Below are 26,765 nucleotides of genomic sequence, written 5' to 3'. Positions count from 1 at the left end.
TGCTGTTAGATCACAATTATATATTTGGGTCTGACTTCAAGCGTTATAAAATCACTTGGACTACGACGATGACGCAAAACCACAGCTAGTGAATTGATTGGAGAAATGTTTTCGCGGACTTCGTTATCCTCCATCTCCAACTTTGACTAACTCCGAGTCCTTTCAGCGTCTGCAGCGATACTCAGTCTGGTAGGTAGCCAACAAAACGCACACATTATAATGCTGCTATGGCTCGGTAATCATTTTCTTGTCTAGATAAGACATTTGTACCAACATTTTGCATTGTATTTGTTTTTTAGCGAGGGAGTACTTTTTTGCCGGTGCGTGACTTGACGTGTGTTCCCTTGCTAGCTAGTACAGTAGGGGTCCAGGTGCTCGCTGGTCTCCAAACTTAACACTGAATACTAGATTGTTAGCACTAATTAAAATGCAATTTTCTTTTTGTTTCATATTTTGTGAACAAAATATCTGGACTTTTTCTGTTTGGAAACACTTGATCTAATAAAATTAACATGTGAGTCGCGGGAAAATGTCATACCGAGTGAGTGACAGCCTGCGTCACAACCACAGGAAACGCTTTTAATGTGTGTAGCAAGTTAATGCAAATAACTGTGCGTCGTTAATTTGATATGGGGTGCTGATTAATGCTAAAACTGAGATTGCTGGATTCTTGCACTAGCCAACAAGTAGCCTGACTGCTAGTTAATAAGAAGCATGTGCTTCCAGCTATTGCAGCATTGGGAATGGCAGTTAAGGACAGTGGCAAACCCAGTTTTTTTCCTGACGTACCGTTGCTTCATAATTTATAACAAATCGTCCATAAAACGAGAAAGTATTCCTAGTCTAACAATATCACAAGATACGTGTAGCTAAAACTTGAAAATCTGTCAGCAATGCTTGTGGATGATTCTCTAATTGTATTACTAAACAGGCGACTTCAAGTTACGAAACAGTTAGACAACCTAACTTGTAGCTAGTATCGTGTGTTTTCCACAACATGTTTTGACAGTGTCCCTGCCGAAACAGTCTTATCAGACACATCTGACTGGTCAAAGTTTAACTGGGCATGTCGCAATGGTCAGAGCCTGTGCAAGGCAAGTTAGTCAAGGGGGCTGATATGGTCGATGAGCACAACCGCTTGACCACACGCCCGATATTGTCCAGTATCTAGGTAGCGGAACAAAACAAAAACTTTTTTGGTTTACGTCATTAGTTATGGCGACTTGGATTCTGTCCTAGCTAACCCTGTACGTTTGTGTATGTTTGAGTAGATCTCCCCGTGAGAGAACAGCCCAGCTATGTCTGTGACAAACGGTGACCATGTGAGCCAAGACACGTGGGAGTCCCACAACAAGATGATGTTGGAACCTCTCTCCACCAACGACTCAGAGGTGAGTGCTCATCTGGGAAGTAAGAACTTCAGTTTACATTGAAACAGGTCTCTTTTTCAGGTGTGTGTAGAAACTGAAGGCAGATCATGCGTGTGTAAAGACAGATCGTGTGTGTGTCCCAGGTGTTCGACATCATTAAGAGAGAGAAGCACAGGCAGACGTATGGTCTGGAGCTGATCGCTTCTGAGAACTTCACCAGCAGAGCTGTGCTGGAGGCTCTGGGTTCCTGCATGAACAACAAGTACTCTGAGGGCTACCCTGGACAGAGGTACACACACACACACACACCACTCTGAGGGCTACCCTGGACAGAGGTACACACACACACACACACACACACACACACACACACACACACACACACACACACACACACACACACACACTCTGAGGGCTACCCTGGACAGAGGTACACACACACACACACACCACTCTGAGGGCTACCCTGGACAGAGGAACACACGCTACACACACACAGCATAAAAACATGCACAAAATGTTCATTACACAATAGTCTCCTATTAATATCCTTAATAATAACTATATAAACAAGACTAATATTCTTATTAATTTTAAACATTGCATTAATAGTATTTGTTGTTCCCATGCGTAGGTACTATGGAGGCACGGAGCATGTGGATGAGCTGGAGAGGCTGTGTCAGAGCAGGGCTCTGCAGGCGTACGGCCTGCACCCAGACAGGTGGGGTGTCAACGTGCAGCCCTACTCAGGTACACACACGCCCGCATGCCCCCACACACACACACACGCCCGCATGCCCCCACACACACACACACACGCCCGCATGCCCCCACACACACACCAATAAGTGATGTTTGCCTTGAAGGTATCATTTTGTATTAACATTTTTATGGTGGTATTTCTTTATTGTCCAAATATGTGTTGTTACCTCATGTTATGTGTCTGTCGTGCTGAGTGGAAGAACAATCTCCTCCTCCTCCAGGTTCTCCTGCTAACTTTGCTGTGTACACGGCCATTGTGGAGCCCCATGGGAGGATCATGGGGCTGGACCTTCCTGACGGAGGTCACCTCACTCACGGCTTCATGACTGACAAGAAGAAGATCTCGGCCACCTCCATCTTTTTTGAGTCCATGCCCTACAAGGTACACACACACACACATACCACACACAGATACACTGCAGGAACACAGCCCTCTGGAACAGATGTGTTTCCTTGCCCTAATGAAGAGTGGAAACCTTCAGCCTCATTTGAACCAGGAGAAAGTGACACCAGGAGAAAGTGACACCAGGAGGAAGTGACACCATGCTTTTATGTTGTCAGGAATCGTCATGTAAATGTGCAACTGTGTCCTTGACACTGCAGAGGGAACATCCCTGTGTTATCTGATGTTGTGTAAACGGACTGGAGTGTGTGATGGTGGGGTTCATCTGGCTGTGACGTGTCCTGGAGTGTGTGATGGTGGGGTTCATCTGGCTGTGACGTGTCCTGGAGTGTGTGATGGTGGGGTTCATCTGATTGTGTGTGTGTGTAGGTGAACCCAGACACCGGCTACATCGACTACGACCGTCTAGAGGAGAACGCACGACTGTTCCACCCCCGTCTGATCATTGCAGGTCTGAACCACACACACACACACACACACTGACCCCAGCAGTTTTATGTATAGTGTCCAGCCCTAGGAGCAGGGTTGGTCAGCCCTGGTACAGATGAATGACTCTGAAGCTGTCTAGTGGAGTTGAAAACATATTTTCACCAAAAAGTTTCGAAAAACAGGGTTTGGAAGGTTGAACAAATATATTTATTAAAAAGTTTCGAAAAATAGTTTTTTTAAAGGTTGAAAACATATTTTCACGCAAAAACATGTATTCTTGAGAGGGCCTAATCCATTCTGAAAGAGGCGTACAGTGCATCCATAAAAAAAGGAAAAACATAAGTAGACAAAATAACAAAAAAAAAAGTATAAGGGCTTGCAAAAATGCAGTGTAAGGCTGTTTTTTTCCAACCATAAGTGGAATTGTGAGCCATCAGAAAGCCCTCCCTAGGGCTTGTAGTGGATTAGAAGCCTCACAACTTCATCTGTCAGTCTTTTGGGGCCTAGCGATCATTGAGGATCACCTGACTGTTTGATATAAAACGTGATGATACCAAAGTGTCATGGCTACTTTCCCCACATTGTGGAAGTGGTTTATGTAGACAGAAGGGATCGGGAGCCCTCTTCCTCACTTCCTGTTCCTGCTCCGCTCTCCAGGAACCAGCTGTTACTCGCGTAACCTTGACTACGCTCGTTTGCGTGGGATAGCGGAGCAGAATGGGGCATTCCTGCTGGCTGACATGGCCCACATCAGCGGGCTGGTGGCTGCCGGCGTCGTGCCGTCACCCTTCGAGTACTGCGACGTGGTTTCCACGACGACGCACAAAACGCTCCGGGGCTGCCGCTCCGGGGTCATCTTCTACCGAAAGGGTACGGAGTGTGTTCACCTGAAGAGAGAGAGTGTGTTCACCTGAAGAGAGAGAGTGTGTGTGTTCACCTGAAGAGAGAGAGAGTGTGTGTTCACCTGAAGAGAGTGTGTGTAGGGTACGGAGTGTGTTCACCTGAAGAGAGAGAGTGTGTGTGTTCACCTGAAGAGAGTGTGTGTAGGGTACGGAGTGTGTTCACCTGAAGAGAGTGTGTGCGCGTGTAGGGAGTGTGTTCACGTGGTGTGTGTGTGTTTTAAAAGACTTCCTCTCTTTCAGTGTGTTCCTCCACCTCTCCCCAGGTGTACGCAGCGTGGACGCCAAGGGGAAAGAGACCCTGTACAACCTGGAGTCTCTGATCAACCAGGCCGTGTTCCCTGGGCTGCAGGGCGGACCTCACAACCACGCCATCGCTGGTAGGAGGAGCACCCTGTACACCCCTCTACACACCCTGCCTGTTGTATACAGCACAACCTGCCTCTTATATATTACACACAGTACTGTGGTGTAGAGGCTGTAGAGGTTACACTCACAGCTGTGTGTGTGTGTGTCCAGGGGTGGCGGTGGCGCTTAAGCAGGCCATGACCCCTGAGTTCAAGGCCTACCAGCTGCAGGTTCTGTCCAACTGTAAAGCCATGAGCAACACACTCATCAAACACGGCTACAAGATCGTCACTGGTGAGTTTGACCTATGACCTTACACTCGACATGGGGAGATGACCTCTGACCCCTCGTCCAGATGGCTTGTAACCAGCTAAGGAGGAACCCTGGGCAGAGGGGAGAGGTGCAGCTGCATCTGCTGAGGTGCAGCTGCCTCTGCGCGGGCCCCGAGGGCAGCGTGGGCCCCGAGGGCAGCGCGGGCCCCGAGGGCAGCGTGGGCGCCTGGAGGCAGAGTGGGCGTGTCTCATGGGCTGTGCTTGCTGTCCTCCAGGAGGCTCGGATAACCACCTGGTCCTGCTGGATCTGAGACCCAACAAGAGCGACGGAGGACGGGCTGAGAAGGTTCTGGAAGCATGTGCCATTGCCTGTAACAAGAACACCTGCCCAGGTAACGTACTGCTGGTGTGTGCGTTTGCTGGTGTGTGTGTGTGTGTAACCTTGTCGTCGTGTCTGCAGGGGATAAGAGCGCTCTGCGTCCTAGTGGTCTGAGGCTGGGCTCCCCTGCTCTGACCTCCAGAGGCCTGCTGGAGGACGACTTCAGGAAGGTGGCTGACTTCATCCACAGAGGTGACCTTTGACCCTGTGTGTGTGTGAGATGAACAAAGCCAGGGAGAGTTGTACCACTGTCTAACTCCCTGGGTGTGGTGCGTCCTTGCAGGCATCCAGCTGACTCTGCAGATCCAGTCCAGCCTGGACCCCAAGGCCACCCTGAAGGACTTCAGAGAGGCCCTGGCCCATGGAGAGAAGCACCAGCAGCGGGTAGCTGAGCTCAGGGGGGAGGTGGAGGCCTTCGCTGGGCACTTCCCCATGCCTGGCCTCCCTGAGCTGTAGAGAGACCCGGGAAGAAATCTATTAAGCTGCCTTCAAATTCCTGCTGTGGCTTCTGCTGGTTTGTGTTTTTGTTATTAGAAATGCCTAGTGACTTCTACACTTCCTTGCTGCCAGGGGCTGTTCAAACCGGGGGTTTGGTATTCGGCTCTGAATGCCCCCTTCCTTGCCCCCATGGCAACCACTTTAAATTGCTTTGACTGACTGTTGTTACACAACAGATGACACTGATGTTAGCTGTGTTAACTCCTTTCCTGTGCTGTCTGCTGCCAAATGATGTGTGAAGCTACTCTGTCATTCTGAGACCACATTAACTGTACAAGTAAACTGATCTGTTGGATAACATATGCAAAACCTTTCCTTCAAAATAGTTATTCACACACACCCCAAACCAGGTATATCCATTCAAAACAAGAACTTCACATATACACAAGAAATGTACTCAGACATGTTAAGTATTCGATCTTTAATATTGATCAGAGGGTTGCGTTGCGCGTCTCAGTGAGGCTCAAACCAACAGGCAGGGAAGCGCTGCTAGCCCCAGCGCTGCTAGCCCCAGCGCTGCTAGCCCCAGCGCTGCTAGCCCCAGCGCTGCTAGCCCCAGCGCTGCTAGCCCCAGCGCTGCTAGCCCCAGCGCTGCTAGCCCCAGCGCTGCTAGCCCCAGCGCTGCTAGCCCCAGCGCTGCTAGCTCCAGCGCTGCTAGCCCCAGCACTCACAGGTTTCGACGTCACAAATTCACAAATAATTTAATGGGAATTAACCACGGGATGTAGAAGGACATTCAACAGTTCCAGACCCTGCTGTGTGTCTGTGGTGCTTGATAAACAGGATGCAGTGATTTCCCCACAGCAGGTAACTAAGGCTCCAGCAGACTAAATTATACATGATGGGAAACACACTGAGTTTACTGTGGTATGGCTTTTCTTAAGGTTACATTCAGTATTTATTTTTGCATTAAAAACAATCTGTAGCGTCTGAGTACAACTGAACTGAAATCATGTTCGTTTAAGACATCAGACGTGGAAAAAAAGATCTACACCAACAGAGCGGCCTCAAACTAGAAATAGAGTTTGAGAACGATTCAGAGTATCAATGGAATGATCTGGTTAAGATTTACTCGTGGTGCTGTGAGATACATACATTTCAGTTTCCACCAAGTGATGTTGATTGAAACAGTTATAGAATTCTCATCCATTTCATGTAGTCCCGAACAGAGACTACGATGACCCCTAACTGTCTTGACACCCATATCAGTATAACAATGTAGGCTTTCATCTACAGTATAACATGTAGGCTGTCACCTACAGTTGGCTTTCTACTTGGTCTGCTTCACAGCAGTAGCTGAGGAGCTGGTCACCACGGCGACAGGTCCTCTGGTACATGAACAACACAAAGGCCTTCATCTCAAACACGTTAATAAGTCGGATCTGGTTCTCAAAAGGCTAACGGAAAACATATTTTTTTATAGTGTTCCACCCTGTCACAATACAGTTTCATGCTGACACCACAACACTCTCACGCAACTTTTAAGACAACAGTGAAGTTCAATACATTAAGTTTAATAGCTTTAAAACTGGCTGACACAACAGCACCCCCTAGTACCTCCAGCCAGCGGTTACTATGGAGATGGTCACTATGGAGATGGTCGGAGTGATCTTAGCGGTGTAATGTGGGTGATTCTCAGGACATGCAACTATCACGTGGAGAGGACGACACACACACACACACACACACACACTTTCCCATGCATCAGCATCACCTACACACCATGGAAGGGAAGTAGGGTTTTATGGCGTAAGGTGTTGACTATTCAATCCAGACCTACAGTCTGGCGTTTGCAAGTAAGATTAAAAAGGATCTATGATCATGTGCTGTGAGAATCTTTAGATGACTCCAGATAGAACAGTTATGTATGTGAGCATGAGAGATATATACACAGAGGGAGAACTTTGTCTCAGTAACAGCACGTCACCGAGAGGTTCTAGGGGCTAGCTTTTGCCTCGTTTGAGGTCACACTGATTGATTAACCTTGTGAACGATTGGTGGGAGTTCAAAGGTTAGTTGGACTAATGCATTAGGCAAACTGGCTCAGGATCTCAAAGACATTCAGCCGTGTTCCCTTTTGACAAGGGTTCTGAATACATCATGGATGAAATGTAAATTAATATACTGTAGTTATCAACATAAACCATATGTTGAAATGTGTGGTGCAGAACCACTGAGTAATTCAGGTCTAAACACAAACTGGTAGTGTGTGCATGTTACCTTCAGAAATACAAACTTAAGTAAACAATTATGTTAAAATGCACCCACACATCCTTTCGGGTTCCTACAAGGTGACAGAGAGAAAGAAAGAGACAGAAAGAGAGGGATGAAGAGAAAACATTGAAAGGCCTCTCTTAAGACCTCAGCTCAAGTCTTCCTCTCAGATCTTGTATAAAACGCTGGTGATGTAGTTAAAACTAAAGCTGGGAGCGCTAGCGCCCCCAGTGGCTGGCTCTAGGTACTGCTGAGTGATGAGCCGGCTGAGGTAGAGCAGTATTCCACTGTCCTCCTCCCCCAGACCCAGCTGGTCCTGCAGGAAGAGGCTTCTCCTGCCCTCCGAGCCCTCCAAGCCCTCCCCGGGGCTGATGGGAAGGTGGAGGTGGTGGGTGAAGGTAAACAGGAAGGCCTTGGCGGCCAGCGCGGTTAGTGTGCTCTGGACGTGCATGAAGTAGGTTGAGCCCCGGCGGATGTAGGTGCGGTGGTCGGCCATGTTGGCGAGGAGCTGGCCACGGTAGGGAGGGCAGCGCAGGGTCTTCTGGTCTGCATCCAGGATGGAGATGTAGCGACTGTAGCGGGACAGGGAGCAAAGCATGCTGGAACCCACAGGAGACACCATCCTGAGAGAGGAGAGGGGTGGGGTGAGGAGAGGGGTGGGGTGAGGAGAGGGGTGGAGAAGGATGGGGAGGGGTGGAATGGAGTTTGAGACAGAACCAGAGAAGCTTTAGTGAGACATGAGAACAGATTTTCCTTAGGGGAAAGTCAAGACCATAGACAGAACACAAAACATACACTGCAACCACTGAACCAGCCTTGTCAAACACACACACCACCAACACGCTCTTCCTGCTCTCCTCTCCCTCTGCCTCAAACTCCTCCCTCACCTTTGCAATCCAATGAGTTTCCACCTCTGCAGGTCAGTCAGGGTGAAGGGGCAGGACAGCCACGGCTGGACCCTCTCTCCGCAGCGACCTGGCCCAGGGACAAAGAGAGCCAGGGCGGACACCAGCCTGCGGACCCTCCCCTCCTCCGCCCCTAGCACCACCACAGTCCTCCCGCTCAGGAGGCACCACAGAGCCTGCAGGGCAAACGGGTACTGCCTCACGAAGCGCAGGGCGCCCTGCCCCGCCCGCTTCCTCTGCCGCAGCGTCACCACACCCCCGTAGCCCAGAGGTGAGGTTGCCCGGTCGGAACCCGTCGACGCGCTCATGGTACAGTCGGAACCTTCCTCCACAGATCCTCTGTGGACAGCTTCCCCTAGAGGGCCAGTTGGCAGCTCCAGCCCAACCATGGGACTCTCTGAGCGGGGAGAGCCCACCATATAGTCCCCCTGGAGGGGAACCATGGCCTGGGGCTCTTGGTTAACCACCAGGGAGTGAGGGGGGCGGAGGGGAGCTCTGAGCCCAAGACCAGGCACAGAATCTGGGCCTGAGGAGTCGTAGAGGAAGCCCTCCTGGGACATGCAGCATGCTGTGTCCATCTGGACTAACGACTCCAGTTCTGCCTCACATACGGTGTCGGCGACAACTTCACCCTCACAAAACGTGTCACCCTCTCTGCCACAGGGGGTCTGGTCTCCCCCCTCTGCAGCTTCTTCTTCGACGGGGGTGGTGTCCACCTCGTCACTAGTGCTCTCCCTCTCTGGGTCGAGACTCAGGTCAGGGTCAGGGTTCAGGTCAGCGTTGGGGTGGTGTGTCTGCAAGCCAGCGGGGGAGCCCTCTCCTTGTGCCTCTGCACTCCTCTCACTGCTGAAGCTACCTTTAGTCTCCTCGGAGCTCTCCTGGGTCCCCAGGGTCTGGTCAGAGGGGGAAGACTCCAGGCGACCATCCCCAGACATGGGCTCACTCTCCAGGGCATGGCTTGCCTCAGAGGCTGGGTAGGGATCCAGGGACTCCATCTCCAGGGGATCAGGGCACAGCAGGATAGGAGGGGTGTGTGTGAGTGTGTGTGTGTTGGTGTCTGCCATGTGGTTCACAGCACAGTACGGCCTCAGAGCCCCGCCCTCATCCTCCTCATCTTCTCCCAGATCCTCCTCAAACAGGAAGTTGGTGATTTGCTGTTTCCTGCGGAGTGCTCTGTCAAGTCGGCGTGTGTGCAGGTAACAAAGATCCCCCCGGAAACTCCTCTCAGTGTCCCTGAGTAGTTCCACCGTGGCCTCGTAGAAGGTCTGCTCACACAGCTCCTGCAGGTTCTTCAGACGCTTGTCGAAACACTTGGCTGACTTGGCTTTGATCAGCTGGGGGATGTAGGAGGGCTTGCGTTTGCCCCCCTCCCCCTCCTCCTCCTCCTCTCCAGCCTCCTCACCCACCTGGCCCTCGCCATCCCCCCCCGGGGCAGCGTGGTCGTGGTGCGGGGGGGTGGTGAGGGTGGAGTACGTGTCGGCCAGCTGCTCGGCCTCAGAGGAGCACTTGTGGCAGGTGACCACGTGGGGGTCGCGGCGCTCGCGCCGGGGGTACGAGCAGATCTGACGCAGCAAGTCTCGGTGTTCATAGATGCTCTTCTCCACGTTGGCGAGCTCATTGGCCTTCTCCACAGCGTGGGCGGAGTAACAGCCCTGAGGCCCCGCCTCTCTCTGCAAGCCTTCCTCCTTCTGGAGCACAGCACGGGTGTACCTGTCAGAATAAAAATATGTACTTTGAGGCAAATAGATACAATTAACTTGAAAGCTAACACATACTAACTAAACAACTGCACCAATAAATACAATTGACTGACTGACTGTATTATACGGGAGAAGGACCCTAGGGTACTTACTCCAGGTCCCGCAGTTTCCTTTGAAGTTCCCGGGCGAAGGCTCGTCTGTTCCCGGTCTTCAGGCATTCGGAGGCTCGGGAGAACCGCAAAGAGAGTTCCTGGAACTGCAGCATGATTTTCCTCTCATCTGCGGAGACGTAGGCCATGCAGAACGGACGCACGAACCCCCTCGCTTCCAGGTCGTACAGTGTTAGGTGATGGACGTAAGCAAATGCCCCCTCCTTCGAGTCACCGAGGACCACCCGCGAGTCTTCCACGAAACTAAGCCGGGGGTAGCCGCTGCCTGGCGGGTGGCCCACGAACGAGGCTTGGTAGTCCACCGACATGATCCGCAGGGAGAAGTAGTTGAGGTCGAAGGTGCCACATACTTTCGGGTCGTCCGGGATGGTGAGCAGGGGCTGCGGGCCCACCTGCTCCGAGAATTCAGATATGAGGATGAAGTCTTTGGTGAACTTGGCGTAGGAGGTTTTGGCCCATGGGTTGGAGTTAGCAGCGTGAGGGAAGAGCGGAACCGAGAACTCATCTGGGAGAGCCCATGGGTCGGGATAAGAATCCCCGTATTCATCTTCTTTAGTGAACGCCACTACGTCCGGGGAACCTATCATATTCGCGATGTTTTATACACGGCATCAGGGGAAACACAACACGTCCCAACGATCTGTCAAACAGGGGAAATGAGAGCCCACTCCACATTGGCAAACACTGATATGCGATTGTCCCGTGCTACACTGGAAGGTACACTGCCCATATTAATTATGCCGCTAGCAAAAAGGTAACGATTATATATCATGACATTTAAATACAACTTGGGGGCCTTCCCTTTCTTCACAAAAAGCGAATAGCTCGTTAGCGACGGAGATGCTGTGCCGATGCTATTGCTGGATAACAAATACTGCAAACAGCCAATGATGCGAGACGAAAAGCAACCGTACGTCGACCACCATCATAGATAAATTCGTCTTTACCTTGTCATGAACAGTTATAACTATACACTCTCGAGTCCTGGTAGACGCAAATCTGATCTTTTGGTAAAGCCACAGTAAATCCTACATGCAAATTTGACGACCACTGAGACAAGCCATAATTACCCAGCTGGTCATTCAGCGTCATCACGTGATCTGTTCAAGTTCTATGAAACATAATATTAGTAAACATTCCTTTCAATTTAATGGATGATAACAAATAATACGAACGGATTTCTGTTTTGAAAATAATACAAAAAAATTAAAGGTTAATAGGTAGACCGAATTTGAACATGATTAAGTATAAGTTTTGAGCACACACGTTTTTTTCTTTACGACAGCAGTTTTACGACAGTTCTTGACAGGCGCGGATTTTGTATACATAGCTATGTCAACACAACAGGAATACTCAGCTAGCTAGCAAGGTTGTATGTAAGTATTTTAATTAAACTTACCAGTAATAACCATTTGCTTGCTACAGTATGAAACGAATTGTTTTGGCCAAGTCAAATATTAAAAAAACAGCACATTTTTGTTTGTAGTGGGTACAAAAAGTTTGATAGTTAGCATGACTATCTAGCAGCAGCAGACCGTTAGGCATGGGTTGGTTTTTATTAAATAGGCAGATTGCTAGCTAGATCCAGCTAAAAAGGCATCCAGTCAGCTATGTTAGTTGTCCATCTCGGGATATCACTGTTCAAATCGGGACTACAACGGCTGAAGATCCAGAGGAGGTTTTGTGGACAGACAGGACGGGGAACACAGACGGACATGCACCGCAGAACTCAGATAAAGCGAGTTCTCTGCGTGGCTGAGAAGAATGATGCGGCAAAATGCATCGCAGAGATCATGTCCAACGGCAGATCAAGGAGGGTGAGAATGGGCATAGATGGTGCACGTAGCTACACACACACGGGCAAGGCAGTGATGTTACAGACCCATGTTGACACTCACGTAATGTACTTTCTACTCAGTGCAGTAACGTCCTCATATTTGCATATGCTGATTTTTCATCTTTCACAGAAAGAGGGAATGTCCGTCTACAATAAAGTCTATGAATATGAATTTAACCTTTTTGGACAGGTAAGCTAAGATATACACGATGTTGTTTAGCCATGCTGTGAGTGCTTGAGCTGTTGTGTGTGTGTATCTGTTAGGCCTTGCTTGTCTCATTGGCTTTCCCCCTCTACAGGACGTGACGGTGGTCATGACCTCAGTGTCAGGACATCTGCTGGGTCTGGAGTTCAAAACCCAGTTTCAGAAATGGTGAGAAGGCACTTCCTGTACTCTGGCTTATTCTCTCGAGAGAAGAAGAGGGACAATTATTCCATACTGTCAGTTGCATGTGTATAATTGCAGACAGCTGTATACTACATGTATATAATTGCAGACAGCTGTGTACTACATGTATATAATTGCAAACAACTGTATACTAAATGTATATAATTGCAGCTGTATACGAGTCATTGGATCTTTGTGGAAACAAGTCAGGATGGAGGAAATGCGAAGTGATATAATGTGTGTGTGTGTGTCCTGTCGTCAGGCACAGCTGTAATCCTGTGTTACTGTTCGATGCTGAGGTTGAGAAGTACTGCCCCGAAAACTCAGTTAACATCAAGGTGACTCGCCTACAAACACCACACTAAATTCTGTGTCACTGATATCATCTATGGAGTGTAACTTTACTAAACCTTTGCCTCCTTCTCTCTGCTCTGTCCCTGGGCCCTCGGGCCTCCCGCCGTAGCGGACCCTGGAGAGGGAGGTGAGGCAGTGCCAGGCTCTGGTCATATGGACCGACTGCGACAGGGAAGGAGAGAACATCGGCTTCGAGGTCATAGATGTCTGCAAAGCAGGTCGAGACCCTACTAACCTGGAGTATCTTCACTGTTCACAGCTTGTTGTTGGATCTCGAGGGTGCATTCTGGTGGCTGTTAACTGGTGTGGGAGTAGTGTGCTGACTGGTGTGTGTGTGTTCCAGTCAAGCCAAATATCCAGGTGTTCCGTGCGCGGTTCTCTGAGATCACACCTAACTCCATCCGGCGTGCTTGTGAGACTCTGACGGAACCCAACGTGAACGTGAGCGACGCTGTAGACGTACGCCAGGAGCTGGACCTGAGGATAGGTAACACACACACACACACATCTCTTCACTTCTGTTCACTTTCAGAGTTGTGGTTAGACAGACACCAGACATGTACCAATATTATAGTTCTTTGAAAGGGCTGGTAGATTAGGAGTTCCTCCACTCGTCTATCTCTCCCCTCCAGGTGCATCATTCACTCGCTTCCAGACACTCCGCCTCCAGAAGATCTTCCCAGCCTCTCTAGCCAATCAGCTGATCTCGTATGGCAGCTGTCAGTTCCCCACGCTGGGTTTTGTGGTGGAGCGCTTCAAAGCCATCCAGGCCTTCATACCCGAGACCTTCTTCAAGATTAAAGGTAAACACGCTCACTCAGACATTCACTACCCATCAGTGGAAGTTCCTCGTACTCTGAAACACACAGTTTCTCCTTTTCATTCCCTTTTCATTCCCTTTTCATTCCCTTTTCATTCTCTCTCTCTCTCTCTCTCTCTCTCTCTCTCTCTCTCTCTCTCTCTCTCTCTCTCTCTCTCTCTCTCTCTCTCTCTCTCTCTCTCTCTCTCTCTCTCTCTCTCTCTCTCTCTCTCTCTCTCTCTCTCTCTCTCCCTCCCTCTTGCTCTCTCTCTGTCCTCTCTCTATCCTCTCTCTTTCTCAGTGCTCCATGAGAGAGACGAGGAGGCTGTAGAGTTCAGCTGGAAAAGAAACCGCCTCTTCAGTCACACAGCCTGTTTGGTGCTGTACCAGATCTGCATGGAGGTGTGTATGTGTTCACCTTAACATGATCAACTCAGATACACAAGCAACTCAGATACACAAGCCAAACCCCTTCGGCTAACCATTTTCTTTTCTAGAATCCAATGGCAACAGTTACCTCGGTAGCAAGTAAACCCAAAAGCAAATGGAGGCCACTACCACTTGACACAGTTGTAAGGAGACACACACAAACACACACAAACACACACACACACACACACACACACAGGTTGATACACCCACTGACTGTCCCTTATCATCTAACAGGAGCTAGAAAAACTGGCTTCAAGGAAGTTGAAAATAAGTGCCAAAGAGACCATGAAGATCGCAGAAAAGCTCTATACTCAAGGGTTTGTAGTATGATTGTGTGACTTAAAAATAAAAGTTGTTCAAATATGTCCTGGCATCTTTGTATAATTTGCATCAGTGCTAATCAGAAACTGTGTGTGTGTGTGTGTGCTTCTGTACATGTGTGTGTACTTAGGTTGATCAGCTACCCACGCACAGAGACCAACATGTTTCCCCAGGGCCTGGACCTGGGCCCCCTGGTGGAGCAGCAGACTGCCAGCCCAGCCTGGGGGCCCTTCGCCCAGAGGGTCCTGGACCAGGGCGGGCCCAACCCCCGCCAGGGCAACAAGACTGACCAGGCCCATCCCCCCATCCACCCCACCAAGTTCACTAACACACTGCAGGTACACACTTGTGAAAAAGGCTATTCTAATAAAGTTTGATTTGAAGTTTGAAACATGCTACGTGTAAACACAAGTCTGCTACATACACTCGCCAAGAATGTTGTTGTTGCGGCTGCAGATAGTTTACTTTCTTACCTGCCGTCTCCAGGGAAACGAGGGGCGTTTGTATGAGTTCATTGTGCGCCACTTCCTGGCGTGCGTGTCCCAGGATGCCGTGGGGCAGGAGACGGTGGTGGACATTGACATCGCCCAGGAGAAGTTCAGTGCTTCTGGACTCATGATCATCGCCAGGAATTACCTGGAGGTCTACCCCTATGACAGGTGGAGCGCCAAGGTGTGTATGATTATAGTAGTTGTTTATGATGAGTCAGTATGGATGATTCTGCTCACTTTCAGTGCGAATTCATGATTTATCAATGATCGTTGTGTATATAGTTGTGTTTGTCTGTCTATGTAGATTGAAATGTGGATGAAAAATCCTAATATATTCATGATGCCATATTGTGGTGTGTGTGTGTGTGTTTGTTCCAGGTGATCCCAGTGTACGAGCAGGGCTCCCAGTTTCAGCCCTCTGCAGTAGAGATGGTAGATGGACAGACCAGCCCTCCTCAGCTCCTCACTGAGGCTGACCTCATCTCACTCATGGAGAAACACGGCATCGGTACACACACACACACACTCACCTATACACACAGACAAACAGACAGACCTACAGGGATGGTAAACGATGGTGTGTGTGTATTGATGCAGGTACGGATGCGACCCATGCCGACCACATAGAGACCATTAAGAGTCGCTCGTATGTGGGCCTGACAGCTGACCAGAGGTTCCTCCCGGGGGAGCTGGGCATGGGGCTGGTGGAAGGTACATCTCAGCAGGAAGCTCATATCACTTCTGCTCTGCACCTCACTTCCGGTGGGTGCCATGTTCAAACCTGTGTGCGTGTGTAGGGTATAACTCCATGGGATATGAGATGTCCAAACCAAACCTGCGCTCTGAGCTGGAGGCGGACTTGAAGCTGGTGTCAGAGGGTCGGAAGGACAAACACAGCGTGCTCCAGTACCACATCCAGAAGTACAAGACTGTGTTCGTCGAGTCTGTCAGGAAGGCTAAGAAGTAGGTCACAGAATGAACGGAACCTTCCACAGCAGGCCTTGGTGTGTCCATGGCAGCTTCCAGAACACAGTAACGCTGCTCTGTGTGTTGTGTTCAGGCTGGAGGACAGTAACGCTGCTCTGTGTGTTGTGTTCAGGCTGGAGGAGAACAGTAACGCTGCTCTGTGTGTTGTGTTGAGGCTGGAGGAGAACAGTAACGCTGCTCTGTGTGTTGTGTTCAGGCTGGAGGAGAACAGTAACGCTGCTCTGTGTGTTGTGTTCAGGCTGGAGGAGAACAGTAACGCTGCTCTGTGTGTTGTGTTGAGGCTGGAGGAGAACAGTAACGCTGCTCTGTGTGTTGTGTTCAGGCTGGAGAACAGTAACGCTGCTCTGTGTGTTGTGTTCAGGCTGGAGGAGAACAGTAACGCTGCTCTGTGTGTTGTGTTCAGGCTGGAGGACAGTAACGCTGCTCTGTGTGTTGTGTTCAGGCTGGAGGAGAACAGTAACGCTGCTCTGTGTGTTGTGTTCAGGCTGGACGAGGCTCTGTCTGCTTACCTGGGAGCAGCTCAGGAGTTCACCGAGGCAGAGCAGCAGGATCTGGAGGTCCCTCTCCCAGTCAGGAAGTGTCCTCAGTGTGGGCGAGACATGGTGCTGAAGAGGAGGAGGGAGGGCAACGGGTGAGGAGGAGGAGGAGGGAAGAGATTGAAGGCTAGGGGAGGGTGGAGGTCTATGCAGAGCTGACAATCTCTCTCTCTCTCTCTCTCTCTCTCTCTCTCTCTCTCTCTCTCTCTCTCTCTCTCGCACTCCCCACCCCCCCCTTCTTTCTCACATGCTTTGTGTCCCTCCTCCTCCTCTCTCCTCAGTAAGTATCTGACCTGTGTGGGTTACCCAGCGTGCAAGTGCTCTGTGTGGTTCCCTGACATGGTGCTGGAGGTCAGCAGAGATGACAGTGTGTGTCCCACCTGCCAGCCACGACCAGTACACATGTGAGTACCACCAGGCTGGGCCGTGCCACGCTGGCAGAACCAGAGGAGACTGAGGCCTCAGCTAGGTGAAGTGCTCTTAGTCAGTTTGTTGTCATTTGAACCTAATACAAAACAAGTGTGTGTTGCTTCTCCTCAGGTTAAAGTTCAAGTTCCGTCGGGGGAGTCTTCCTCCCATGATGCCTCTGGAGTTTGTGGGCTGCATCGGAGGCTGTGATGAGACACTGAGGGAGGTGCTGGACCTCAAATACCTACGAGGAGGGGCAGGAGGAGGTGGTGGAGGAAGAGGCGTAGCTCCAGGAAGAGGAGGTGGTGGAGGAGGAGGAGAAGGAAGAGGAGAAGGAAGAGGAGTAGGAAGAGGAGTAGCTCCAGGAGGAGGAGGAAGAGGAGTAACAACCACCAGTCAACCCAGGGCTCGTCCTGTCCCTAGCAGAGCAGACCCACCCGCCCCCCCCCCCCTTCTCCTCCTGGCCCCCCCAGGGTGGGGGCGACCCCAGCGGGGATGTGGTAGTGTGTAACTGCGGGAAGGACGCCCTCCTCCTGACCACGAGGAAAGATGGGCCCAACAAGGGCCGCCCGTTCTACAAGTGTGACTCTGGGAATTGTAGTTTCTTCCTGTGGGCTGATCAACCAAGCCAGCAGGGGGCGCCACCCAGCTGGCCAGCCCAGCCCCCACCCCGGACCTCTCATCCCCCCAGGCCCGGCCCGGGGTTTGGGAACATCCCTGGGGGAGGTGGGGGAGGAGGAAGGGTGGAAGGGGGGGAGATGATGTGTAACTGCAACGAGCCTTCAGTGACGCGTACGGTGCTGAAGGAGGGGCCTAACAAGGGGCGGAGCTTCCACGCCTGCGGAAGGCCCAGGGAACAGCAGTGCGGATTCTTCCAATGGGGAGATGAGAACACGCCCCAGCCAGGTGACAAGAGAACACACCACACCTCCTCACCCAGAGACTGACACCGTGCCACAACTGTGGCATTTTCCTAACATATTTTCTAAACACCCCCAGTCAGGATATCTACCACCACACCGTACAGTTAGCGATAGAAGAATACATTTGAGAATTTCTTTATTAATTTAGTTGTTGATGACGTTCCTGTATGAAACATGCATGTGTAGGACGCTGTGTTCTGTGTTCCCCAGGGTCTGGAGGGGGAGAACAACGAGTGAACGGGGCAGCGAGGGGCAGGAAGACCCCTGCCGCTCCGTCTAACAAGCCTCCAGCTGCTAAGAAACCCCGTAGCTGTGGCATCTGCCACCAGCCCGGACACACACGCAGCACCTGCCCCCAGCGCTGAGCTCAGCCCCGCGCCAGCGCTGCTGCTGATGCCATGACAACCAGCGTTAGTTCATAACGTCCGCTTACTTGACAATCGACTCCGACCCCCCGACTGGTGATCGTAACTCTTTCTACCAATCTCACCTGTATGTGCAGGACTGGGGGGAATGTTGAGTTTTGGGTCCAGATGGAAGCGTTTAGAAGATGTATAGGGCCTACATATTTTAAGCGGAAAATAAATAAATGAATGGATTATGTGCCTTTGTATCAGAAGAATGTTTTAATGTAGGCCTGTATGTTGTTTACTATTTTATAAATCCTTATGCGTCGATTTGTTAAACCAAGCAATGTCTTGAAAGTATTTCCACTGTAGCCTATGCATTTTTAGAATTCAGAGAATACTAAGGTTTCAATAAATAAAAATACTATATTGAAAACTTATGGAGCTTGTGTGTTGATTAAATTGTTTTGGTTGTTGTGGGAGAACAATTTGCACGTTAAGTCGATCATTAAAACAATTTTATAGACAAATCTTTTTCTGAAAACTGAAAAGTTTTGAAAATGATGAACCATTGCACTGGGACATCCCGTTCTATGTTTAGTCCCACTTATTTCCGAAAGGGGGTGTTCGCCCGCAGCTGTGCTGGTGAGACCTATTCTGATCCGGACTAGTCACCAGCCAGCAGTCAGTCTTTAACAGACTGAGCTGCATACAGTAGGCAAGCGGCTGACATCCTGAACTAGAAATGGCTGCCACCGGAGTTCTCCCCTTTATCAGGGGAGTGGACCTGAGTGGAAACGACTTCAAAGTAAGGATCGTTAATGTGCTTGTATTTGGTAGACAAGTAATGCTCAAATATATTTAAGTATTCGGCTAGAGATGTGGTTTAAACTCAGAAACGCTAGCTAACAAGCTAACGAGAGTACACAACGGCTTAAGTTAGCTAGGCTAGCTAGCGTTAGCAAGCTTGTCATAGTTGCTGTTAACCAACGAAAGTGTGAACAACATTGGGCGTTAGCTGGTTGTCAAAATGTACTGTGGAAAAAAAGTTATCTAGTGTCGGACTACATATAGAGTATACAGGTAGTAGTGCTATGTCACTCTACTTTAGTATGATTTAAAGCTAGCCTCCTACACTACACTACGACTATACCTAAGAAACAGTCCAGCTGACGTAAAACGTATTCTAAAAGCTGCCTTGGGAAGCTACACTACCTGCTAAATTAGATGTCTGTCTAGCTAGCAGCTTTGCTAGGGTATGTTGTCAGACATTGCCGAAAAGCACGCTTTTGAACACTGCATATTGCCCAACCATTAGCCACACTGCCCCACTAGCATGCCAAATACAGCCACATCAACACATCAACACAGCACCACAGGACAACTGGCAGGAGGTGATGTCTGGGATGTTGCGTTTGAGAACATCAATCGACATTGCTAGGCCTGGCATTCCTAGGCTTCCTTAGAAGCCTGTATTGTCAGGGCCTTGAGAGTTTAGCCACCACTTTCAACTCAACACAGTCAGACACACCCAGTGCTAAGGAAACCAGGAAGAGAGCTGATGACCTAAGCTGGTGTTGTCACACACAGTCTTTTCTTGTCTTCCCCTTGGTTGCCAAAAAAGGCTATTTTCAGTCGATTAGGAATTTCCATGTAGTTGGCAGCATGCTTCTTGGTTTCTGTTAAAATCGAAGCACTGTTGCACCTAAAGAACAAGCATGCTGTTCATGTTATGGTGGACAACAGTGGGTAGGGTGCATGGTGATGAATGTTACGCTGATGGTCCATCTCTTCAGCAGGATATGGAGGTTCATCCTTCTGTTATTACTTATTGCCTCACTGGCCTTCTCCCCCCCCCCCCCCCCCCATATCTCTCCCTTCATTCTTAGGGAGGTTACTTCCCAGAACATGTCAAGTCTATGAGCAGTCTCCGCTGGCTGAAGCTGAACAGGACAGGGCTGTGCTACCTCCCTGAGGAACTGGCATCGCTGCAGAAGCTGGTGAGTCCCGCTCCGAGGCCTGGCCTGGTCTGGCCTGGTCTGGTCTGGTCTGATCTGGTCTGGCCTGGTCTGGTCTGGTCTGGCGTGGCCTGGTCTGGCCTGGTCTGGCCTGGTCTGGCCTGGTCTGATCTGGTCTGGCCTGGCCTGGTCTGGCGTGGCCTGGTCTGGCCTGGTCTGGCCTGGCCTGGCCTGGCGTGGTCTGGTCTGGTCCGGTCTGGTATGGTTTGGCCGCACTAACACAAGCACATAGGAAACCCTTGATCTCTCCCACAGAGGTCATCACAATCAGTGGATCAGCTATTGCCTCATTATTTGTTCATACATTCTATCTAGTTTTAGTGGAGATGGACAGTCAGGTCTGGTGCCAGCCCTGTTAGCAACTCTGGCCTGGTCTGACTGAGAGGCAGGCTGTACTGTAGCCGCCTCCCTACCCTCCTGATCGGCTTATCTCAACCCCTGAACCTTGTGTGATCATTAGGGTTGTCCTGAGTGATGACCAGGCTGAGCTTATTACAGGGTTCATTATCTGACAGTACAATGTCCTGCTCCCTGATAGGCTGCTGTTTGAGCTGTATGAACCTGGATTACCTCTTATCTGTTAGGGTTGTGACACGCACAATGTTTGGGATTTTTGTTTTGTTTCTATGTGATAACTGTTTTCACTCTGACCTGCTGTGATAAAATAGCTGTCCCATAACAAAGTGTGTGTATTTGTGAACTGTGTGTGTGTGTCTCTTAGGAACATCTGTCTGTGAGCCACAACAGTCTCACCACTCTGCATGGAGAGCTGTCCAGCCTGCCTAACCTACGGGTAAAACACACACACACACTCTCTCTCTCACACACACACACACACACCATTGAGTTTAAGAGTCATTGAGCTCTGCTTGTGCTGTTTATGTGCAGGCGGTGGTGGCCAGAGCAAATAACCTGAAGAACACAGGAGTCCCAGATGACATCTTCCAGCTGGATGACCTGTCTGTGCTGGTATGAACCCTCTCTCCTCCAGCCAGGCATCTGTCCCAGTCTGTTCCCCCTCACCTCTCTCCTCCAGCCAGGCCTCTGTCCCAGTCTGTTTCCCCTCCCTGGTCAGGTGTGTGTCTGACAGAGCCTGATCGGCTCGCTGGAGGGCCTATTTCATTGGAAGACTTGTGATTGGGTTGTATTACAAATGTGCTGAGTGAGCAAAGTCCTGGCCATTCCTCTTCACTGTGGTCCTGTCATTCTTCACTTCTTTTATCTTCTCTCCTGTGTTCCTCCCAGAGAGGCTGTTTGCAGCTGCTGTGCTATTTCTGTAGCTCTCTTTACACTACAGTAACTAACACCTCAGGACTTTCCATTAGAATCTATAGTGTCATATCAAGGACAAGCTGAATAATGCACACTAGCAATGCCTTGACTTCAGCAAAGCAGGCTACCTTAATACACCCTAACCCTTGGCTTTAGCTCAGTGAGATAACCTGTGATTGTGGTGACCCTGCGCAGGACCTGAGCTACAACCTGCTGACGGAGATCCCCAGAGACCTGGAGAACTCCAAGAACATGCTGGTCCTCAACCTCAGCCACAACGCCATCGACAGCATCCCCAACCAGCTGTTCATCAACCTGACAGACCTGCTGTACCTGGACCTGAGCGACAACAAGCTGGACAGCCTGCCTCCGCAGATGAGACGTCTGGTGCACCTGCAGACCCTCGTCCTCAACAACAACCCACTGATGCACGCCCAGCTACGGTACAACCATGGAGAACCATGGCACTATGTTCCCTAAACGACCATAGGACCATGTCAGACCATGTTGAACTCTTTAGAACCGCTAACCCTAACCCTATCAATACATGACCAGCTTCAGTAGTATGCTTTGTTCTAAATGTGTGCTGTTTTCATCTGTGTGTGTGTGTGTGTGTGTGTGTGTGAGCAGCCAGCTTCCAGCCATGGTGGCTCTTCAGACTCTCCACCTGAGGAACACACAGCGCACCCAGAGCAACATGCCCACCAGTCTAGAGGGACTAGCACACCTCGCCGGTAACACACACACACACACAGCTCCCTGGTCACTTACATCCACAGACACACACACATTCACGCACACACTCTCTCCCTCATGCTGCTGTGTTTCTCCGGGCCAGACGTGGACCTGTCCTGTAACGACCTGACGCGCGTCCCGGAGTGTCTGTATTCTCTGGGCAGCTTGAAGAGGCTCAACCTGAGCAGCAACCAGATCTCTGAGCTGTCCCTCTGCATCGACCAGTGGACCCAGCTGGAGACCCTCAACCTCAGCCGCAACCAGCTCACCTCCCTGCCGGTAACGCCCAGCATCCTCTGCCTGTCTGCCTGCCTGTCTGTCTGTCTGCCTGTCTGTCTGTCTGCCTGTCTGTCTGTCTGTCTGTCTGTCTGCCTGTCTGACTGTCTGACTGATTGTTTGACTGTCTGACTGTCTGTGTCTCTGCCTGTCTGTCTGACTGTGTCTCTGCCTGTCTGTCTGACTGTGTCTCTGTCTGCCTGTCTGTCTGTCTGTCTGTCTGACTGTCTGTCTGATTGTTTGACTGTCTGTGTCTCTGTCTGACTGTCTGTGTCTCTGTCTGACTGTCTGTGTCTCTGTCTGCCTGACTGCCTTCCTGTCTGACTGTGTCTCTGCCTGTCTGTCTGACTGTGTCTCTGCCTGTCTGTCTGACTGTGTCTCTGCCTGTCTGTCTGACTGTGTCTGTCTGACTGTGTCTCTGCCTGTCTGTCTGACTGTGTCTCTGTCTGACTGTGTCCTCTGTCTGTCTGACTTTCTCCATCAGTTTCTCTCTCTCTCTCTCTCTCTCTCTCGTCTCTCTCTCTCTCTCTCTCTCTCTCTCTCTCTCCTCTCTCTCTCTCTCTCTCTCTCTCTCTCTCTGCTCTCTCTCTCTCTCTCTCTCTCTCTCTCTCTCTCTCTCTGCTCTCTCTCTCTCGTCTCTCTCTCTCTCTCTCTCTCTCTCTCTCTCTCTCTCTCTCTCTCTCCTGCTTTCCCCATCACTCTGTCTGTCTTTTGGGGATGAGTCCATGTGAAGGTGTATGTGGAACAGAGATGTTGATGGTTGTGTTTGGATGTGTGTGTCTGTAGTCTGCCATCTGTAAGCTGGCTAAGCTGAAGAAGCTGTACGTGAACTCCAACAAGCTGGACTTTGACGGGGTCCCTCTGGGGTGGGCAAGCTGTCCAGTCTCACTGAGTTCATGGCAGCCAACAACAACCTGGAACTCATACCTGAGGGGCTGTGCAGGTGAGACATGCACACACACTGCAGCTCATACCTGAGGGGCTGTGCAGGTGAGACATGCACACACACTGCAGCTCATACCTGAGGGGCTGTGCAGGTGAGACATGCACACACACTTAAGTTTGACATAAGTTTAGAAAAAAAAGTCTCTAAAGGTTGAAAAAATGTATTTGCAACCATGTCTTCGCTAACAAGTTGGGGAAAAAAGTTAGAAAGGTTGAAAAAAAGTTTTCTAAACATTAAGAAAGGGGAGACTGATTTGAAAAACACATGCTCCCTCACTCCCAGTAAAGCCTCCTCTCTCAGGTGTCAGACCAACACCGGTGTTGTTGTTGTTGTGTAGGTGTGGGAAGCTGAAGAAGCTGGTGTTGAACAAGAACCGCCTGGTGACCCTGCCTGAAGCTGTCCACTTCCTCACAGACCTGGAGGTACAGGCCTGCCACATTAGCACCTTCACAACACTGCAACTTTACATCAGAACTCCAGGATGATGTTAGTGAGATGTACATGTCTGTGTCTGGGAACCAGCAGTGGGATGTGACAGAGCTCTGAGTCTGAGCACAGTGCTCTGAGTCTGAGCACAGTGCTCTGAGTCTGAGCACAGTACTCTGAGTCTGAGCACTGTGCTCTGAGCCTGAGCACTGTGCTCTGAGCCTGAGCACTGTGCTCTGAGTCTGAGCACAGTACTCTGAGTCTGAGCACTGTGCTCTGAGTCTGAGCACAGTGCTCTGAGTCTGAGCACAGTGCTCTGAGTCTGAGCACAGTGCTCTGAGTCTGAGCACAGTGCTCTGAGTCTGAGCACAGTGCTCTGAGTCTGAGCTCCATCAACAGTCAGAGAGAGGGAGGATAGGAGCTGAGGGGTTCTGTTTATGTGATTGTTTGGCTTCACAAGGTCCATGCTGGGACTTGATTGGATTATGTTTTTTGATTGACTGGATGTGAGATCTAATCCCTGGTCATTTACACACACACACCCCCCCTCACACACACTCAGAAACCCTGACTTGTGTGTGTTGTCTGCAGATCCTGGATGTCAGGGAGAACCCTAACCTGGTGATGCCTCCCAAGCCGGTGGACAGGACGGCAGAGTGGTACAACATCGACTTCTCTCTGCAGAGAACCAGCTGAGACTGGCTGGAGCCTCACCGGCCACCGTAGCAGCTGCTGGGGGAGGTGTGTGAGTGGGGTGTGTGAGGGTGGGTGTGTGAGGGTGGGTGTGTGTGTGTGTGGGGGGGGGGTGGTCTGGTCTGTATGTAAAAGTGATTGTGTGTTTGTTTTTGGTATTAATGGTATATGATTGTGTGTGTGTGTGTGTGTGTGTGTGTGTATTGCTGGTTGTCGTGTGTGTGTGTGTGTGTGTGTGTGTGTGTGTGTGTATGTGTGTGTGTGTGTGTGTGTGTGTGTGTGTAGGAGCCAGCCCCCGGGACCCCCTGGCGAGGAAGATGAGGCTGAGGAGGAGGAAAGGACTCTGTCCAGGACGACCAGGCCAAGCAGGTGCTGAAGGGCATGAGCGATGTCGCCCAGGAGAAGAACAAGAGTCTGGAGGTGAGGAGGGAGAGGGAGAGGGGGGGGAGGAAGAGGAAGAGGGAAGGAGTGGTTGTAAGGGGCTGAGAGTCTTAAGAAATCACTCTAACCATGTGCGTGTGTGTCTGTGTGTGCGCAGGAGAACGGAGACATGAAGTACTCTGATTTGAAGACGCGTCGCTGGGATAAGAGTCTGGAGAAGCCCCACCTGGACTACTCTGAGTTCTTCATGGAGGATGTTGGTCAGGTGGGTCTCCACTGCACTGCACTGTGTGTGTGTGTGTCCGCTGCTCTGGAGCCCACTGCTCTAATTGTGTGTGTGTGTGTGTAGGTCCGCTCCTCTGGAGCCCGCTGCTCTAACTGTGTGTGTGTGTGTGTGTACAGGTTCCTGGTTTGACGGTGTGGCAGATAGAGAACTTTGTGCCGATGCAGGTGGAGGACGCGTTCCATGGGAAGTTCTATGAGGCTGACTGTTACATCATCCTGAAGGTACATCACGAGATACGTGCCTGCAAACCAACAGGACTGTGTACCTGCCAACCCACACATCTATACTGACTCACCTTCATGAGCTTATTCAGAACTATATACCTCCCTCCCTCCCTCCCTCCCTCCTCCCCTCCCTCCCTCCCTCCCTCCCTCCCTCCCTCCTCTCCCTCCCTCCCTCCCTCCCTCCCTCCCTCCCTCCCTCCCTCCCTCCCTCCCTCCCTCCCTCCTCCCTCCCTCCCTCCCTCGCTCCCTCGCTCGCTCGCGTCGCTCGCTCCCTCGCTCGCTCGCTCCCTCCCTCCCTCCCTCCTCCTCCCTCCCTCCTCCCTCCAGACGTTCCTGGATGATAACGGGGCCTTGAACTGGCAGATCTTCTACTGGATTGGTCAGGAGGCCACGCTAGATAAGAAGGCGGGGTCTGCCATCCATGCGGTCAACCTGAGGAACTACCTGGGTGCTGACACCAGGAGCATCCGAGAGGAGATGGGCGACGAGAGCGAGGAGTTCAGCGCTGTACGTACACACACACACACACACACACTGTCAACTCCTATATACACGCACACAACTAACTCAGAATCACCACACACAGTCAACTCACAAACATGCACTCAACTCCCTCGCACACTGAGCCAACCACACACTGTTGTAACTGCTGTTAGCACAGACACATATGGTGGTCACCTTGGTGGACAGATCTGTTGTGTGTGTGTGTGTGCTAGGGAGTCAGATGGCTGAGTGGTGAGGGAGTCGGGCTAGTAATCTTAAGGTTGCCAGTTCGATTCCCAGCTGTGCCAAATGATGTTGTGTCCTTGGGCAAGGCACTTCACCCTACTTGTCTCGGGGGGAATGTCCCTGTACTTACTGTAAGTCGCTCTGGATAAGAGCGTCTGCTAAATGACTAAAATGTAAATGTGTGCAGGTGTTTGATAATGAGATCTCCTACATCGAGGGAGGCACAGCCAGTGGGTTCTACACTGTGGAGGACACCCACTACTCTGTCAGGTGAGTCCTGGGGGGATACTTCACTGTGCTACTGAGATCTTACTGTGTATTTATATGTGTGTAACTGTATACTGTACGTGTGTGTGTGTGTGTGTCACCAGGCTTTACCGTGTGTATGGGAAGAAGAACATCAAGCTGGAGTCTGTCCCTCTGAAGGCCTCATCCCTCGACCCACGGTGCGCCCCACACACACACACACGTTACACACACTCCCTCACAGTACACAAGTCCAGGGGTCCAGTGTGAATGCTGTGTGTCGTGTGGTGACGTGTTGTCTCTGCAGGTTTGTGTTCCTGCTGGACACGGGTCTGGAGATCTTCATCTGGAGAGGAGCCAA

At 50.7% G+C, this 26,765-nt stretch overlaps 4 protein-coding genes across 6 annotated transcripts in view; 3 read left to right on the top strand and 1 right to left on the bottom strand.

Annotated features, from left to right (window-relative positions):
- The first annotated feature begins 35 nt into the window (after positions 1-35).
- shmt1 (serine hydroxymethyltransferase 1 (soluble)) lies at positions 36-5,660 on the top strand. Of its 3 annotated transcripts, none has more exons than XM_067232697.1 (12): positions 36-189; positions 1,272-1,391; positions 1,514-1,659; positions 2,005-2,120; positions 2,354-2,514; positions 2,905-2,986; positions 3,622-3,834; positions 4,130-4,243; positions 4,383-4,505; positions 4,759-4,875; positions 4,944-5,054; positions 5,146-5,660. In XM_067232697.1, the coding sequence occupies exons 2-12, from the start codon at positions 1,299-1,301 to the stop codon at positions 5,316-5,318; spliced, it is 1,449 nt and encodes a 482-aa protein (XP_067088798.1). In that variant the 5' UTR covers positions 36-189; positions 1,272-1,298; the 3' UTR covers positions 5,319-5,660. The 3 variants fall into 3 exon arrangements, with proteins under 3 accessions (XP_067088798.1, XP_067088799.1, XP_067088800.1); XM_067232698.1 differs by lacking the exon at positions 36-189 and adding an exon at positions 1,153-1,171; XM_067232699.1 differs by lacking the exons at positions 36-189; positions 1,272-1,391; positions 1,514-1,659 and adding an exon at positions 1,782-1,800.
- A 1,628-nt stretch (positions 5,661-7,288) lies between these two features.
- On the bottom strand, positions 7,289-10,936 carry smcr8a (Smith-Magenis syndrome chromosome region, candidate 8a). The gene is made up of 5 exons (XM_067233349.1): positions 10,332-10,936; positions 9,913-10,189; positions 9,166-9,861; positions 8,462-9,069; positions 7,289-8,197 (listed from the first exon to the last, which is right to left on the bottom strand). The coding sequence occupies exons 1-5, from the start codon at positions 10,934-10,936 to the stop codon at positions 7,741-7,743; spliced, it is 2,643 nt and encodes an 880-aa protein (XP_067089450.1). The 3' UTR covers positions 7,289-7,740.
- An 828-nt stretch (positions 10,937-11,764) lies between these two features.
- On the top strand, positions 11,765-18,560 carry top3a (DNA topoisomerase III alpha). Its single transcript, XM_067232911.1, is given in 20 exon segments — positions 11,765-12,166; positions 12,317-12,376; positions 12,486-12,559; positions 12,837-12,912; positions 13,038-13,146; positions 13,272-13,415; positions 13,561-13,731; positions 14,029-14,129; positions 14,225-14,299; positions 14,394-14,476; positions 14,611-14,818; positions 14,967-15,152; positions 15,350-15,479; positions 15,569-15,682; positions 15,769-15,934; positions 16,443-16,589; positions 16,776-16,898; positions 17,035-17,337; positions 17,339-17,808; positions 18,036-18,560. Coding segments are annotated over 20 exon segments (3,102 nt in total). The 5' UTR covers positions 11,765-11,959; the 3' UTR covers positions 18,191-18,560.
- Positions 18,561-18,866: 306 nt separating this feature from the next.
- The window catches only part of flii (FLII actin remodeling protein), an 8,107-nt gene continuing 208 nt past the window's right edge, over positions 18,867-26,765 (top strand). Inside the window, 20 exon segments of the mRNA XM_067232770.1 lie at positions 18,867-18,980; positions 20,062-20,172; positions 20,912-20,983; positions 21,079-21,159; positions 21,658-21,905; positions 22,093-22,196; positions 22,301-22,476; positions 23,260-23,332; positions 23,335-23,416; positions 23,757-23,841; positions 24,437-24,529; positions 24,532-24,586; positions 24,824-24,873; positions 24,875-24,958; positions 25,077-25,184; positions 25,322-25,426; positions 25,757-25,936; positions 26,346-26,428; positions 26,530-26,604; positions 26,712-26,760. Of these exon segments, the coding sequence (XP_067088871.1) occupies positions 18,918-18,980; positions 20,062-20,172; positions 20,912-20,983; positions 21,079-21,159; positions 21,658-21,905; positions 22,093-22,196; positions 22,301-22,476; positions 23,260-23,332; positions 23,335-23,416; positions 23,757-23,841; positions 24,437-24,529; positions 24,532-24,586; positions 24,824-24,873; positions 24,875-24,958; positions 25,077-25,184; positions 25,322-25,426; positions 25,757-25,936; positions 26,346-26,428; positions 26,530-26,604; positions 26,712-26,760 (1,977 nt within the window). The 5' untranslated portion in view covers positions 18,867-18,917.

The sequence above is a fragment of the Osmerus mordax genome, chromosome 3, assembly GCF_038355195.1.
Source record: "Osmerus mordax isolate fOsmMor3 chromosome 3, fOsmMor3.pri, whole genome shotgun sequence".
Lineage (NCBI taxonomy): Eukaryota > Metazoa > Chordata > Actinopteri > Osmeriformes > Osmeridae > Osmerus > Osmerus mordax.
Note: the sequence above shows the minus strand (reverse complement) of the source record. Positions and strands in the feature narration are given on the sequence as shown.